The sequence below is a fragment of the Micropterus salmoides genome, unplaced genomic scaffold (genome assembly GCF_014851395.1).
Source record: "Micropterus salmoides isolate LMB-PRFRI ecotype aquatic unplaced genomic scaffold, ASM1485139v1 Ms_hic_scaffold_10, whole genome shotgun sequence".
Taxonomy (NCBI): domain Eukaryota; kingdom Metazoa; phylum Chordata; class Actinopteri; order Centrarchiformes; family Centrarchidae; genus Micropterus; species Micropterus salmoides.
Window position 1 is genome coordinate 32,318,862 of NW_024040041.1, and position 16,602 is coordinate 32,335,463.

The 16,602-nt window shown below is 39.4% G+C and overlaps 1 protein-coding gene across 2 annotated transcripts; it reads right to left on the minus strand.

Annotated features, from left to right (window-relative positions):
* Positions 1-1,202: 1,202 nt before the first annotated feature.
* On the minus strand, positions 1,203-9,158 carry foxj1a (forkhead box J1a). Of its 2 annotated transcripts, XM_038710024.1 has the most exons (3): positions 7,874-9,158; positions 6,449-7,073; positions 1,203-4,153 (listed from the first exon to the last, which is right to left on the minus strand). In XM_038710024.1, exons 2-3 carry the CDS (start codon positions 7,016-7,018, stop codon positions 3,287-3,289), a joined length of 1,437 nt encoding a protein of 478 aa, XP_038565952.1. In that variant the 5' UTR covers positions 7,019-7,073; positions 7,874-9,158; the 3' UTR covers positions 1,203-3,286. The 2 variants fall into 2 exon arrangements, with proteins under 2 accessions (XP_038565952.1, XP_038565951.1); XM_038710023.1 differs by lacking the exon at positions 7,874-9,158 and having other exon boundaries at positions 6,449-7,629.
* Positions 9,159-16,602: the final 7,444 nt, after the last annotated feature.

The window sequence follows — 16,602 nt, forward strand, 5'->3', positions numbered from 1 at the left end:
ACCAGTGTTTTAGCTGTGTGTAAGCAGATGGTCTACTCAGTAGTTACAGAAGATTTGGCTAAAGAATCAAGTAATAAAGAGGAAAAGTCAGAACACATTTTTTTTTGCATGGACCAATAACGAGCTGGAAACGTTACTGAATGTAACACGGGAGTTAAAAGCGGCTGTGGCGGCAGAAAAAAGATTGGGAGTCATCGCAAAGTAAATATGGCGACATGCACAGTAACTTACAAGTGCAGGCTGTAAGTGTTATTTGCACGGTACAAGATATTTTAATAAAAATACCAAAACCAAAACTCTTTGCATGACTATGACTGATATGAGACCCAATCAGAGAGCCAAACGTGAGCGTCTGCGTCATCGTTTCCAAAGTCCTGCGTCTTTGCGTCGTCTCCGCACTAAAACGCTACCCGGAGCTTCAAAACGAAAAACGTGGTCAGCAGCGTTTTAAAAATTCTCCATGGTAGGTCTTTTGCCGTTTTAGTCTGGACGAGAGGTGCAAACGTAGCAAAACGCAGTAGTGTGGATGGGGCCTTAAGCACAGCGGTGCTTTGAGCTAAACGCTAACATCAGCATGCTTAAAATAACAGTGCTAACATGTTGATTTTAAGCAGATATAATGTTCACCGTCTTAGTTTGGCATATTAGCATGCTAATGTTTGCTAATTGGAACTAAACACACCGTACAGCTGAGGCATTTGGTCAAAAAACAAAGTATTGGACACATTATATTGTTGTGATGATGGCAATAGATGGAAAGTCAGATGATCACCAAAGTTATTACAGTTCATCCTGAGAGGAACATGAAGGTCTGAACCATATTTCAGCACAATCAATCCACCGGTCGCTGAGATGTTTTTAAAAAAAAATGTCAATCTCGTGATGGCACTAGAGAAAAAGTAAGAGGATCACTAGAAATCAGAAGGATTCATGCTGTGGGAATCACAAATGTTACACCAATCTGTCAATGATGTAAAGATTTTAACTGACTCAGGAAAAGTCAGAGGATCACCAAGGATCTTTAGAATTTATCATCTAGGGACGATGAACGTCTGAACAAAGTGTCACGGTCTATTTGATTGTTGTCGCCATGTTTCAGTCTGGAGAAAAAAGGCAGACTAACAGACCGACAATGCCATCCCAGGAGCCGTGCCTAGAAAATAAGTCAAATATCTCATTTAGACAAGCAAGATGCAGTAAAACTTTTTCCTTTATTTGTCAAAGAAAAGTGAAAAATAAAACAAAAACATGAAAGTAAAAGGATGCATACAGTGTGCCTGACTTTACAGAACCAATCGTGGGGTAAGAGACGCCATTGTTATTGTTTAAAAGTGTTATTTGATGGAGAAAAGCTAATAAACAAACATGTTTCATGTTTTACAAAGAGTCCTTTCTCCTGCCTGCGTGTATATTCACACCTCATAATACACAAAATAGTGAAACTGGTCTCTAAAGTAAACTGCATGAATAGACTCCTACAACAGAATGTAAAATATAACAAGTATCACTGTACATTGATTGCACTTTCACACATTTTAGAGGAAAACAGTAACAAGAACTGGATCTTTTCATATGGAGCGATTTGGTGCAGTTAGTCCGTATCCACCGACACATATCCAAGCTGCAGCAGATCTTTTGTTTGTATGTACCAACAACTCTCGGCCTCCTCACAAACACAGCTAGAAACAACACACGTTCCTTTTTAGTAATTAAAAACACAGCCTCTTACTGTAACACTGCCGCCCTGTCGAGTCCCAAGTGTTGTACTTGGCACACAGAAGGTCAGGTATTCATTTACAAGACACCGTGGCCTTTTTAAAGTCAACATTTTAAGGTCTTAATTGTTCTTTGTTGGAGAATTTTTGCCTCAAGCTGTTTCGTGTCCATTTTAACTTTTATGCCATGAAGCTCAAATGTGTCCTGCTCTCCATCTACTGCTCTGCTAATCAGAGGATCAAAAAAAGTAGTAATAAAAACAAAAACTGACATCTCTGTTTCCCTTCCTCTTGAAAAATGCAATCCTGCATATTTGTTACTTATCTAGTTAAACTGTTCCTAGTTCTTTATGGAAAAAAAGCATAGAGGATAGTTAGTAGTAAAAAAAAAACACGCAAAAAAAACCTTAAGCCTAATACGGTAAATCACTCCTACACCAAACATCATTTGGCAAATATCTCATTATTCATCATCATAGTGCTGCTGTCACAGTATTATTTACAGTCATATTAATACAATCCTCAGCAACAAATGACTTCCTGTAAAAGAAAATGCATCTGTGTCGCAGCCTCGGCCTGACATCTGCTGATACCGCTCGGTTATTTCTTCCTCTATAAAAACAAAAATTGTGGATAAGTCATCTCGTCTTCTTACTTTTTTTAAGATGTAAACAGAGATCATGATGTGTAATCCAAAAGGGTCTGTTCACACATTTAAAACGCTGAAATTTTGCATCACAATTAAGTGGATTAACTTGCAACGCTTAAGTAGTTCGATGCACTTATTTTGCATCAAGTTCAATTTTGGTTAACTTTAACACACAAATTAGCCTCGTGACCAATAGCAAAACAAACTCATTAGCTGTGTAAAGTATAAACTGCTCCACAGACAAGATGACACAGCTTTTAATAAACTGTGTCAACTTACTCTCTTGTTAGCAAAGCGCTAACAAGCTTGCTAACTGGTTGCTAACCATCTTTACTAATGTCCATGGGCCACTTGGCCAATGGCGTTAACTCAGAGAGGTTCGTATTTTCTGTCTTCGATAAAAAGTTGTTGAATTAAATGATGTAGCAGCCCGGTAAAGAGAAAAAAAGAAGCTAGGAAAGCTAATGTGATTGGCTAGCCCTAGCATGTCTTGGTTTGCTAGCATGTTAGCGGTTATCTCACCAGCTACAGGGGTTCACCCACGAACCCCGCGAGTACTTACTACGTCATCAAGCTTCTATAATAAAATGTTTTGTAAAGACGCGTGGATTAATTTTGTCGTTAAGTTTCACCAGCTTCTCTTTAACCAGGCCCTAATTCTGAAAATCACTTTTTGTTCGTCTCAAGTCATGTCATGGTTCACCAAACGTGGTTGTACACTGTACATTTGTGGCATCTTTGTTTGGTAGGCATTGGGAATGTACTTCCTGCACGATTCAGCATCAAAATGTAATTCTAAAAATACTTTAAACATCTTGAAAAGGACAATAAGGATTGCTTGAGTGTAAAAAAGAAAAAGAGTCTGTTATTCCCCAGTAGCGTAGCCGCAAGTCTGAAAGGAGACCTGGAAAGCAACTATTCCTCAAAGGAGGGTGTCAATCCGGGCGCTTGGGTCTCCGCCTAATGAGTCCCCGAGGTCAAACAGCTGGTCCAGGTTGACGGTGGAGCTACAGAGGAAGTCACTGCGGCCTTGTTCCTCCTCTTCTGGCCAGGGGCTCTCCAGGAAGGCCGTGGCGAGGAAGGTCTCCTCGTCAAAGTCCGACATGTCATTATTCCTTTGGGTCTCCACCAACACGTGGATGTCCGCTGTCCCTGCGGGGGTTTCAACAGGAGAGATGTGGGTCCCCCGCACTGTCAGGTCCTCCTCTTTCATGATGGGGCTCAGAGGTTCTCCTCCCTCCAAACTGAGCTCCCCGCTGAGGGCCGAGTCCAGCAGGGCGTCCCAGTCAAAGTCCCCCTTCAGAGGTCCAATCTCCTTCGGTTCGTCCACAGAGAGCAGCGGGGAGCTGGAGCGCCGGGGGGCTTTGGCGCCACCATTTCTGGAGCCCCCCGACTGTTTCCTCTTGTGCCCACCTCTTCCCCTGACCACTGGCCACGACCCCAGCATGGTCCCTTCAGCCAGATGAGGGTCCCAGTTCTGGTCTGCGCCGGTTGCCTCTTCAAACTCGAGTAGAAGCTGCTGGGACTCTGGGTTGATGCACAGGCTGCTCTGACCTCCAATGGGGCCGCAGGGGCCTCTGGACTGGGGCTGGAGGTTGACCATGAGCCTGTTCTGCAGGGCCGGGTTGATCTGGACCGGTGGCATTCGCCTCTTCTTATAGGCGCCGTTCAGGAGACGCTCAGCGTATTGCGGGTCAATTTTCCAGAAACCTCCCTTTCCCGGCTCGTCCTTCTGCCGCGGCACCTTGATGAAGCACTTGTTGAGCGAGAGGTTGTGTCGGATGGAGTTCTGAAAAGAGACGTATTTAAACATGAGCGCTCACATACTGGCTTCACCAAACAACTTTGGACGCCACTTCTGAGGCGTTGTGCGATATTTTGGGAAATATTTTAATTGGCTTTCTTGCTGAGACACTCTCATGTCTGTAGCATGTGAAGCTACAGCCAGTAGCTAGTTAGCTTAGCTTAGCATAAAGACACAGCTAGCCTGGCTCTATCCAAAGGGAACAGAAACCGCCTCTAAAGCTCACTAATATTATATCTCATTATTTTAACCAGGACAAAAACTCAAGTGTAAAAACGAGTTGTGATTTTAAGGTGGGTTACTTGTCGGACTACTTCTTGCCGGTAGCAGTGACTCCTTGGAGTCTTGTCATCACTGCACAGCTAGATGGGACATTAATTATTTATATTGGCAATGCCGACTTCGTAATTAATAATACATGAAGAAGACTACTTGCAGACCTGTGGCCTTTGGAAGTCGCTTCTGATGATTAAAAAACACAACAGTACACACAAACAGTATCATTATTTGAGTAAATAAACTAGAACATATGAAAAAATATAGACAGAATAAGAAATTAGACATCTCGACAAATGCACAAACTAACTTTCTGATTCAATGATGAAACAAAACATTTTTATCACACCACTAGAAAACCAAAGTAAACTTAACTAAAATAACTTCATCTAGCATGCCATGAGCAACATGATCTTGTGCAGTATTGAACTGACTGACTACATCCATCCAACAAACATCCGAATAAAGGAATTTAGAACAGATTTTTTTGTTCAAAGTTCTAGTAATTTCTTGGTGAGGCTACAGTGGATTTATTGTAGACTATTTCTTCTGGCCCATGTGACCATAAGGATGCCAGGCAATCAGCAGAAGTCACCGCTACTGGCCAAGAAATAGTCCAACACATTGCCCCCAGTAAACCACAAAGTGTCCCAAAACGGCCGTACCAACCCAGCGGCAGGCGTACAGGACCTTAAGTATGTAACGTAAGTCACATGATGTTTAACACATGGTAAACGTTGGGAATCTGTTTTGTTCTGCTTGGTTTAGGCAACAAAACCACTTAGTTTTAGGAAAAAGATCGTGGTTTGGGTTAAAATACGCACATTATTTAAATCGTGATCTACAAAACGTTATTTAACTTAAAACATGTAACCTTTGACTTTCTTCCACACAGGACCCCACCGCCCTCCTCTCTTTTTATACTACGTCACCTGACTTTTTCTGCCGCTAGAGGTCGCGGCCTGACAAAAAAATGTAAATATTAGTCGTAATAAGATGTTGCATGATCGACCCATACGGCCGTTTCCACGAATTAGCATGTTAATCTGTGAGCTATTAGAGTTGCTTGGAGGTTGATTCTGTTACCTTTGGACAGAGCCTGCCTGGTCTAGTCTTTATGCTAAATTATGCTAAGCTAAGCTAACCAGCTGCTGGCTGTAAGTTCATATTTACTGTACAGACATGGCAATGGCAACAATCTAACTCTCTGCAGGGAAGGAAGTTAGTGCATTTGCCCAAAATGTTGAAGCATTCCTTTAAACCAAAGCCTATTTGGTAAACTGACTGTACATCAGCCTGTCGTGAGGCAGGAAGTACTGATGCCAGAGCACCATACATCACATTAACGCACTGTGTACTCTTGCATTCACCCCCGCCCACCCCCTTCACTGATGTCTAAATAGAGCAGTGACCCTGTGACCTTTGTTAAATATTATCTGCCCCATGTACTGCCTTGCAATAACAAAATGCTCTGAAATGCCTGAGCCAGATGCACAAACAAGGAGTACAGCTAACAGCTTCATCAATCATTTATCCGGCAAAATTAAACTTTTCTCAAAAATTCCTGCCCTCTGGAGGGGGAATCTGCTGCCCCTCCTTTTACCCCTCCATCTCTTGTTTTTGCTCAAGCAGAAAAAAACAGTGAGCTGCTTTAAATGAACAAAAGCAATGTAATAAAAATAAAAAGAGAATTTAGTGTTTTCTATGAAGGTTTTGTGAAAGTGTTTCTGGCTGCAGGAGTTATTAATTAGCCACACAGCTAAGTCACTAATACTTCATCAGAGCATGGCAGCAGGCCCAGGCCTCTCAGTATGTTCTGTCCCTCTGTAATGGATTTTTTTTTTTTTACTGTTCTTTAAATAGAAAAGAAATCATGTGCCCAGCTGTGGTTTGACCCCAGTGCAGAAAGCAGACCTGAGAGAAACTCATTTTCATACAGGGAGTGTTAGAAGTGACGCTTCCTTTTTAAAGAGTGGATTGTGTAATTCACTGTGTGTCCTTTACCTGCCAGGTGGGATCGGCGTGTCTGTAGTAGCAGAAGTTGTCAGTGATCCACTTGTAGATGCAGGACAGAGTGATCTTGCTCTTCTTGCTGGCCTGCATGGCCATGCAGATGAGCGTCGCGTACGAGTACGGCGGCTTGATGCGCGCGTTGGTCTTGTAGTCCACCTCGTCGGGGCAGTGACCGTGAGCCACGATGCTGGGGAGGGACTGCATCCTGCTGTAGGCCGCCGCGATGGGCTTCCCCGGTGTCAGGGGCATGCCCATGGAGGCGGGGTCCCCGGCCAGAGGGGAGGCCGGTGCGTCGGAGCCCAGCGGCTGTTGGCCGAACAGGTGCTGCTGGTGGTGGGTCTGTTGCGGAACGTTGGCACCGAGGATGGAGAACTCCTGCAACCACTGCAGGCTGGTCAGGCTGTCGTCCAGGTTGATGGAGCTGTTGTTGATGCTGCTGTTGCTGTTGTTGTTGTTGTTGATGCTGTCCCGCTCCTCAGCTTGGGCAGCGGCGGTCATTACCTCCTCCTCCAGCGCCACCGAGCCTTCAGGCCAGGGGTCTGCACAGCTCAGAGACAGCATGGCTCTCTCCTCTCCGTCTCCCAGCTCCTTCTCCTCCTCCTCCCCCTGCCACCGCCTGACAGGACCGAAAATATACAACCAACGTCAACACAAGTGCGAAAAGGAAGGACAATGATGGCCCTATTTGAAAACAGAGCCTCTGTGTGTGTGTGTGTGTGTGTGTGTGTGTGTGTGTGTGTGTGTGTGTGCGGGCGCGCGCGCGTCCGTGCGCGTAAAGTCTTTCAGATTCCAATTCCCATTTGAATCCTGCTGCTATTCTCTCACCTTACTGTCTGAAACGTGCTGCAAAAGTGAGGAATATTCTGAAACCCCTAACTTGTTGATGAGCAGCAGCCTTTTCTCTCTCTCTCTCTCTCTGTCCGTGTCTCAGAGGTTTCCAGAAAACTCTGTTGCGCACTTGACGCTCAGCGCAGAAAAGAGCGCATCGTGCCCACCGACGGCTACAGGTGCCGTTAACGTTTAACCCACACAAATCTACTACATGGTAAAAGTTAAAAAAATCTTCAAACTAAACTGTGTTATTAAACTATAGGTGGAATGTGTAGGCCTACTGTCACCTTTGAGGACACATTTAGGACGGTTTACGCGTAAAATCCGCACATTTTTGTATTCAGGCTCCAAGGACAGGATTTAATTTACCAAACACCTTATTATTTTACAGGTAATACTTTACTGCCAGTATATACATTAATTTGCTTGTAAGTATATTGTGTATTTAGCATTTATAAATAATTAAATGTATTTGTTAAGAGTTAAATAAATTTAAATATTTGTGGACTTTTGATTCAGACACTTCAGCTGTAGTGTAACACATTCAGGGGATAAATTAATCTTAGAATAAAGTTCAAAACTCACCTTTTTGCTGTTATGTTGCGTTTTAAATCCCAAAACGCGCAGCACGTATTGATTGTTCAGCCCCAGCCTATTTGAAGTGCACCTGTTGTCAGCTTGAAAGAAAGAAAAGAGGAGAAATTCCTGTGGATTTGGCGCTGCGTTGTGCGCTTCTTCTCCTCCTCTGCGGAGGTCTTTGTAACGGGTGTCAGCGGGCTGCAGGATCCGTCGGGGAGGCAGTTTAATACCTGGTGCAGGAGGTTTGTCCAGCAACCATAGAAACGGTACACCCCCCTCTTGTAAACAGCTTCCCGGTCCTCTATTGGCCTGCTGGTTTCTATAGCGCTTCATTTTTAATCACTCTCAAGTCAACTGTGGCTGGTGCCGTGCAGGTTCTCAAGCTGAGGCCCGGGGACACACCGCGGGACCTCCGTGAACTATTTTTTTTTACTTGAGCAAACTAAGGATTACTTTAATTCTACAGGAATTAAACCTCTAAAAGTTTAATTAAATTGAGAACAAAGAGTGACTCTGATCTTGGCCTATAACTTTACTTTTAGTTGTAGTGAAGAATATGAATATGCAGTGCAGGAAAGTAACTAACAGTAGTGGATGAAGTATTCAGATCCTTTACTTAAGTAAAAGTACTAAGAGGCTCGCTCACTGGATAAATACTCTGTTAAAAGTAAAAGTACTGCATTGAGTTAAGTATGTATTATCTGGAAAGTATTAAAAGTAAAAGTATTCAGAATGAAAATTGTTCCCTGTGACTTTTTTACTATTTATATCATTAGATTATTATTCCTCATGCATTCATGTAAAAGCAAAATTTTACTGTTTTAGTTGGTTTAGATTTTGTATCAGACTGCAATTAATAATTATCTTTATTATGGAATAATTCTGCTGATTATTTGACACCTTCACAATGCTAAAGAAGAAGAAAGAGAGCAAAAAGAAAAAGCAGCAAAATCTTCACATTTGTGAACCATAAAATGTTTATGTGTAAACGATCATCAAAATAGTTGCCAATTAAATTTCTGTCAATCAACAAATGTACCAGCTGTACTTGTATAAACTGCTGGGTATTTTGATTTATAACAAGACATCCTATTTTATAAACTCTTCATAAATCTTACTTTTTAAAATAATTTGTAACTGAAGCTGTCAGATAAATGTAGTGAAGTAAAAAGTACAACATTTCCCTCTGAGATGGGGTGGAGTAGAAGTAGAAAGTGGCATTAAAAGAAAATACTCAATTACAAAACCTCTTACTTGTATTTAAGTGCAGCACTTGATAAATGTACTTCGTTATTGTTCCCCATGGTACTACATTTACTCAAGAAGCCCTGTAGGTGAGGTACTTGTCCCTTATTTGACTATTTCTATTTAAACTTATACTTTCAGACCACTGAGGGAAATACTGTAGGCCTATACTTATTACTCCACTACATTTATTTGAAACCTTTAGTTATTTGTTTCAGCTTAAGAGTTTACATTGTCTTTTAATTTACAACACATTGTTAAAGTTTGACCTTAACCTTGTGACCTTTTATGTTCAATCAGTGTGGAAGTTGTGGCTCTTTATCTATAAAAATAAAAAATCTTCCCTATGTACACTTTTTATTTTGATTGATCATTGTTTTATACACACTTTCCTCTGCACACAAAAGGCCACATTCGTGTTGTGTTTGCAGGTTTATTTGGATTCACATTTATTTTGAGATATATTTCTCCAGAACTTTCCATATTCAGTCAGTCTTTTTACCTATAAATTGATTTGTTTCATCCCTTTGTTGGTGTCTTTCACGGCAGTATGCGAGCAGCAGTGGCGATAAGGCACTGAGGAGTGTTTCACCCTTTAAAGGCAGCAGTTACAGTGAGCGGCAGGCGGCACTCCACGTCCAACTTTGAAGAGACGTCAGGACTCAAGAGCTGAGGAAGCCTTTTTATTGCTTTACAGTTGCCTTTGTGAGGGGCCTCAGGAAACCACTCAGCCACACTAATAGCACGTTCGAGGGGCCAAACCTTTTTGTTTCGCCTTTCTCTTTCTTTCTGTCTTATGAACAAAAGTACATTCCTTCACACACGCTGTCTCCCCTGTAAGTCCAAACTCTGGGTCCAACTTTTAGTTTGTAACCAATTAAATATATTCAGAGATGGAGCCACGGTGTTTCACAGTGTCACTGTCAGAATGAATTAAAGTCTTACCCGTAAAAGCAGCCTACTGGTTGTGTCACGTGTCTCCTGTGACAGATATCTGATCTGATATATAGGATCATCAATGTCAGAGCAGTGTTTTACTGTTGTAGATCTAGTTTTACCTGCTTGATAAGTTAGCTAGTTTTGAAAAACTTTATATAGCCTGCACTTCACTATATTCTGCATTGCACTTAATCCTTGGCACATTCTTATTTACAAGGCTATTCGTGGTCTGCTTCCCGCATACATACAAACCTACATCAAAAAGAAAGGCACAGGAAGATCTTGACTTATTACTGTTATCTGTCCCTCAAGTCCGGATTGAATTGGAAAAAGGGGCATTTAAGTATGTGCTTGGAATCAGCTGCAAAATGTCCTGAACCTTCAGGAGCCGGTTTCACTGATTGCTTTCAAAGTACTACTAGTAGTACCTACTTTTAAAAGACATGGAGGCTGAGTTGAGTTTTCTTTCTGGTTAAATAAAGGTGAAATTTCACTTCTATGTAAACTTAACAAGTTTTAACTACTATAGTTAGCTAGTTTAAAACTATATAGGCTACACATAACTAGTTTTAACTAGGGTACTATATACAGTTAGCTAGTTTTAAAAATACTTTATACACACTTAACTAGTTTTAACTAGACTCTACAGTTAGCTAGTTTTAAACTATATAGGCTACACATAACTAGTTTAACTAGGGTACTATATACAGTTAGCTAGTTTTAAAAATACTTTATACACACTTAACTAGTTTTAACTAGACTCTACAGTTAGCTAGTTTTAAACTATATAGGCTACACTTAACTAGTTTCAACTAGGCTCTACAGTAGAGCGGGTTGTCCCTGATCCCTGGCTCCCCCTGGTTGCGTGTCGAAGTGTCCTTGGGCAAGATACTGAACCCCGATTTACCCCTGGCGGCTGTTCCACCAGCATATGAATGTGTGTGAATGCTAGTTTCCGTTTGAGCACTTAGGCTCAGTGTATGAATGTGCATGAATGGTGAATGCAGATGTAGTGTAAAAGCGCTTTGAGTGGTCGAAAAGACTAGAAGTACGGAGCATTTACATTTAACTAGAGTTACTAACTACAGTTCACTAGTTCTAAAAATACTTTATATACACTTTGTGACAGCAGACACACTTTTAACTACTATATACACTTAACTGGTTTTAACTATACAGTTAGCTAGTTTTAACATGCAACTAACTATTTTAAACTTATTTTAAACTATTTTAACTTATATTTTCTTCTCCGTTTTCCTGGGATAACAGGATAATTATCTCGTGATCTTGAGATAACAAACCATAACTGAATACAGGGTCGGCAGGTGCGTTTAGGATAATTTCCACAGGATTTTAATCTGAAAAATAAATAGTGTTAGATTAATATAATGGAGTAAAAAGTACCATAGATAGATTGATACAAAGCAGCAAAAAATTTTAATACTCAAGTAAAGCACAAGTGCTTCCAAATTGTAGTGCAGTCCTTGAATAAATGTATTAAGTTAACTACTTTCCACCAATTAAATAGACATAGATTAAAAAAAGAAAGAAATGCAAACAAGCTCAAGATGGCCAGACTGGAGGTTCTCCATACAGTCGAATGTCTGTGAAGGCTGAAAATACAGAAGCACAATCAAACCAGTCAAACCAGACTGAGGGAACAGAACCGTGTCCTGGTCTTTATTTTACTCCTGACATCCTTGTTTCAGATCAGCCTACATTGGCCTGTTGTCACCTCTCATTGTTCAAACCCTGTAAGGTCAACGCTCCCGACAAGAGGCACTCCTTCATGTCCCTCCCACCCCAGGCCCCATCCCATCTCCAGCAGAGGTCAGAGGTCAGAGCAGGAGCAGCCAACCTGAGCAACTTCACAGAGCGGAGGGTCAGGGAGAGTCAGCCTCGACTCAGATCTCAGAGGATTTATAGAGAAAAAATTCAGCTGGTGGACTTGACTGACTGACAGACAGAGAGAGAGGAGGACACACACAAACACAGACAGACAGACAGATATCAAATGCAGACCGATGCCATACAGACATTTAAAGCATTAAATCATTATAATTAATGTAAAATATCCTGCAGGCTTGTATAGTCAGAGGCTCAACACTAGATATTAAAAATCATGCAAATTACTGTAACTAATATTTGTAAGACACTCATTTAAAATTGACTCAAACTGGTGATTAAAAGTATTTCTTACTTTGAAAGTGTGAACTCTTCATCACTCTGCTTTTTTCACCAAATTCAGCCATCTAGCCTTCATCAGGATCGTGCCTTTATTCTGATTTCCTTACATTGATCATGGGGCCTGTTACAACATAAAAATATAATAGATTATAATGCAGTAATCAGTAGCTCATTATTGTTTTTAGCTTAATTTACTTTTTCTGGACAAAACAGTTTTCTTCTATATTTACATTGCATTGCAGGCTTTGTCATTGCATTTTTATTTGTTAATTAACATTTATTATTGTTATTAACATTTCTTGGTGCAAGCTATTATCAGAGCATTTTTAACAAATGCTTTCAAAAAGTGGTCGGGGCTAATAAGAGGTGTGATTGGGCCAGTCCAGTGTCGGTATAGAAAATTACCCAATGGGCTGTTGTCTGCGCTTTATGGGCCGATCATTGGCCCATTTTTTAAAAACAGTTATATAAATACATAATTTAGGTTACACCGGCCCCAAAAGTGTGTCAGCCCACCCAGCATTACCAGTCCTGCCCTGCTAACAAACCATCGATGGGTTGAATATTTAATTCAAGCAAATAAATTCTGTATTGTTTCAACGTAATTATTCAGATTACTTTTTCAAAACACAGTGAGTTTGCCTGAAGTTTCCCTGAGCGATGCACAGTGGCGGCTCCCTAATCGGGCTAAATGCAGAGAACAAATTCCACATGCATTGTACTGCAAAGTTGATTATAAATTTATTATTATATATTAATTGTCTGTAATCGTCCATGACAAATTTCCCCTAGGGGACAATAAAGTATATTCTATTCTGTTCTATTCTATAAAATGTACAAATCAATCTTGAAGAATATATATAATATTATTAGTTGTCAATTTTTAACAAGTCCGCCAACAGCAGATTGCGTTAATTTCATCTTTGTCAACATTTAACATATAAAATTTTTAACCTGTCTTTTTAAAACTCTCCATATTGAATCATTCATCATTTGAGGTGTTTTGTAATTGCTTTAACTGCTCTTTACCAACGGGTTTCTCAAAATTATTCCATTTCCTGTACCCCAAGTCATTTTCCTCGCCCTTCAAAGCAGTTAGATCATCATATTAAATAAATCCTTATTATGACTCTTATTGCTGAAAATGTATTTGTACCTAATAAATACCTAATCTGCATGCTAGTATATGAATATTCATTGTGATATGAGTAAAGTTGGGGGAAAAGCCTATTTGGCTGTTGTGTCTCACCTTAAGCCCTCAAGGTTAAAATAGGAATTAGACATTTTACATTTGTTTTTTAATTAACATGCTCTCTTGTGAATCACCTGTCAGTCTTATGAAGGACTAGAACTCTTTCAAATCTTAATCCAGCAGACGTGTCCTGCTTTTCTTCTGAAGTAATGCTTGTTGTTGGACAGATGAGGGCGTCAGATACCATTTAATGACAGAGAGTGTAAGTTATAGTGGTGGAAGAAGTACTCCGGTCATTACACCAGTGTAGAAATCCTGCAATCAAATATATTTTTGGATTCTAATTATTGATGCATTAAGGTGCTCATTTTAATTACTGTGTGTGTATATATATATATATATATATATGCTTTGTTGAATAAATGTTGTATTAATAATATAAATCTGTAAAGTAACTAAAGATTAAAGTAAATAAATGTCGAGTAAAAACTGTACTTAAGTACAGTACTTGAATAAATGTAGCCTACTTAATCATATTGCACATGTTCTTATTTGATCGTGTAAAGTTATTTTAATAGTTCAGAATGAGCTCCAACAACTAGAGTAATAAAATCCTGCATTATTAATGATAAGGAATAATAATCTGAGGAGAGGAGATATAATAGTAGTACAACAGTACAGGGGCATTTTATTGTACTTTAAGAATATTTTTCTGATTATACTCACATACTTTTACTGCAGTTACATTTTCATACACAGTACAGTCTTTAATGTAGAGAATTTTTACTTGTTGATGTTTGTTTTCGTTCATTTCCATTTCCTGGAGTTGTTGTTCAGTCATTCACATTGACCTGCTGATGTCTGTGAATCAGCTCTCTGATTGGTTGAAGCATCACCTCGAGGATATTCGCCTCCAAAACAAGAACGTGCAGTAAAAAAACTTAAAGCTCCGTAGTGAATGATTAACATCAGCCTGTCTCCACATACTGGACACGGAGGACTCCCCAGAATCTCCTGTTTGTTTTCTAAACCACGTGTTGGCGTCCATAACGTGGATGCGACTCCATCCATCCATCCATCCATCCATCCATCCATCCATCCATCCATCCATCCCTCATCCACCAATTCCATCCAAGTATTCAGATCCTTTACAGAATCAGAATCAGATTTATTGCCAGGTACATTTTCACATACAAGAAATTTGCCTTGGTATAAATTGGTGCTTTCAGTACACATGAATATAAATATAAATATATAAAAAGTAAGGAGGTCAAAAAATGTACAACTATACAAAACTTACAATAAGACTATAATACAATGCTGTGTTACTTCATCTAAAGTATGTGAGTATAATCAATCTGCCTGTTGTACTACTAAATATTCTCTCAAAAGATTATTATCTCTAACTTTAAGAAGCTCTTGAAAACTCATCACTTCCTCTTATAACTCTTCTTCTTCCGTCTCCTTACAATTGTCTTGTATTGATTGCACTATTTCGTTAACTCTTTCCCTTGGTATTTACCCCATTGATGCCGCACGGGCTCTTAGCCCTTACTTGTATTTACTGCGGCTCGTAGATCTCTTACTGTATAGATGCTTTGTTGATGCTTGTATGTTGTTACGTACAAGTCACTTTGGATTAAAGTGTCTGCTAAATAAGTAAATGTAATGTAATGTATTCCTCATCATTAATATAAAGCAGGATGTTGCTGCTTTTTTGTGTAAACACAAAGATACCATTTTAGTGGTGGACGGTATTTAAGTACATTTTCTCAAGTACTGTACTGAAGTATAAATTTGAGGTACTTTACGTGAGTATTTTCTTTTCATGCCACTTTCTACTTGTACTCCACCACATCTCAGAGAGAAATATTGTACTTTTTACTTCATTACATTTTACTTTTTGCTTCAGTTACTTTACAAATTAAGATTTTTACACACAAAACATATAAAGAGTTTATTAAATATGATTTGTTATAATTTAAACTACCCAACATTTTACAAGTATACAGCAGTATACACGATAATTAGTTTGACATTAATTAATTAATTGACTGGCAACAGAGTGCTGGTGGCTCAGTTGGTGGAGGGACCACCCCATGTGCAAGGCTTAGTCCTTGTAGCCACGGTCCCAGGTTTGATTCCTGCCTTGTACCTTTTGAGGCATGTCTTCCACTCACTTCCTAATTTCCTACACAGCTCTGTCCTTTCCAAATAAAGGCTAAAAAGCCCTGAAAATAATCCATAATGAAAATATCATTTGTTGCACATACAAAATAGTTAAAAATAAGCTCCAGCTCAACAATTACAACAGTAAAATCCTGCCTTTATATTAATGCATGAGTAATAATAATATCACAGATATGTCATAACACAGAAATACTTTTACTTTAATACTTATATTTTCCTGATTATACTTATATACTTTTACTTAATTACATGCTTTAAATTTTCAATGCAGGACTTTTACTTGTAACAGTGTATTTTTACAGTGTTGTACTAGTTACCTTTACTTTAGAGTACTTCATCCACCACTGCATGCTAGCACCAGGTGTAAATGAAGTCTTGGAATATTTCCATTTGATGAAAGTCTTGGGTTTGAATGTTTCACTCATTGTAAACACGATACCAACAATAAATAACTGGAACTCGCTGAAAATGCATGTCACTGTCAGACCAAAGCACTTCTCCAGAACCATGTACAGTTTGGTTCATTGTAACAGAAGAAGTTTTAGAAATAAAATAACTATTTTATTTGTTTATATAAGACCTTATTTATCATCATAAGTGCACGATAACAATATTGTAAGTGCAAATTTTCTAATCTAACTCATGAAATCTCTCTTTACTGAGCATAATACAGTGTGTCTTTAGTCAGCGAAGGTAAAACACACAAATCCCTAAAAAACACTTCTTTAAATAGTTACAGGTCATGTATCTAAATATTACCGCATATTAGTAGAATCTAGGACTGAATCAACACTAGATAAATTAAATGACTGGGAAATTGATCCACAAGAAGATATTGATGGGATAGATTGGAAGGATGCTTGTTTAAAAGCCACAAAACAGACAATAAATCAATAAATACAAGGTTTAAATTATTTCAATATAAATGAGAATGTACATAACTTCTGTCAGACTTCCTCATATTCCAGATTTTTGCTTGAAA

Excerpts from the sequence above, each read along its gene's own strand:
- foxj1a (XM_038710024.1), bottom strand. The coding sequence starts at position 7,018 with ATGCTGTCTCTGAGCTGTGCAGACCCCTGGCCTGAAGGCTCGGTGGCG. Across the intron at positions 4,154-6,448 it reads ACGCCGATCCCACCTGGCAG|AACTCCATCCGACACAACCT; the intron begins GTAAAGGACACA and ends GTCTCTTTTCAG.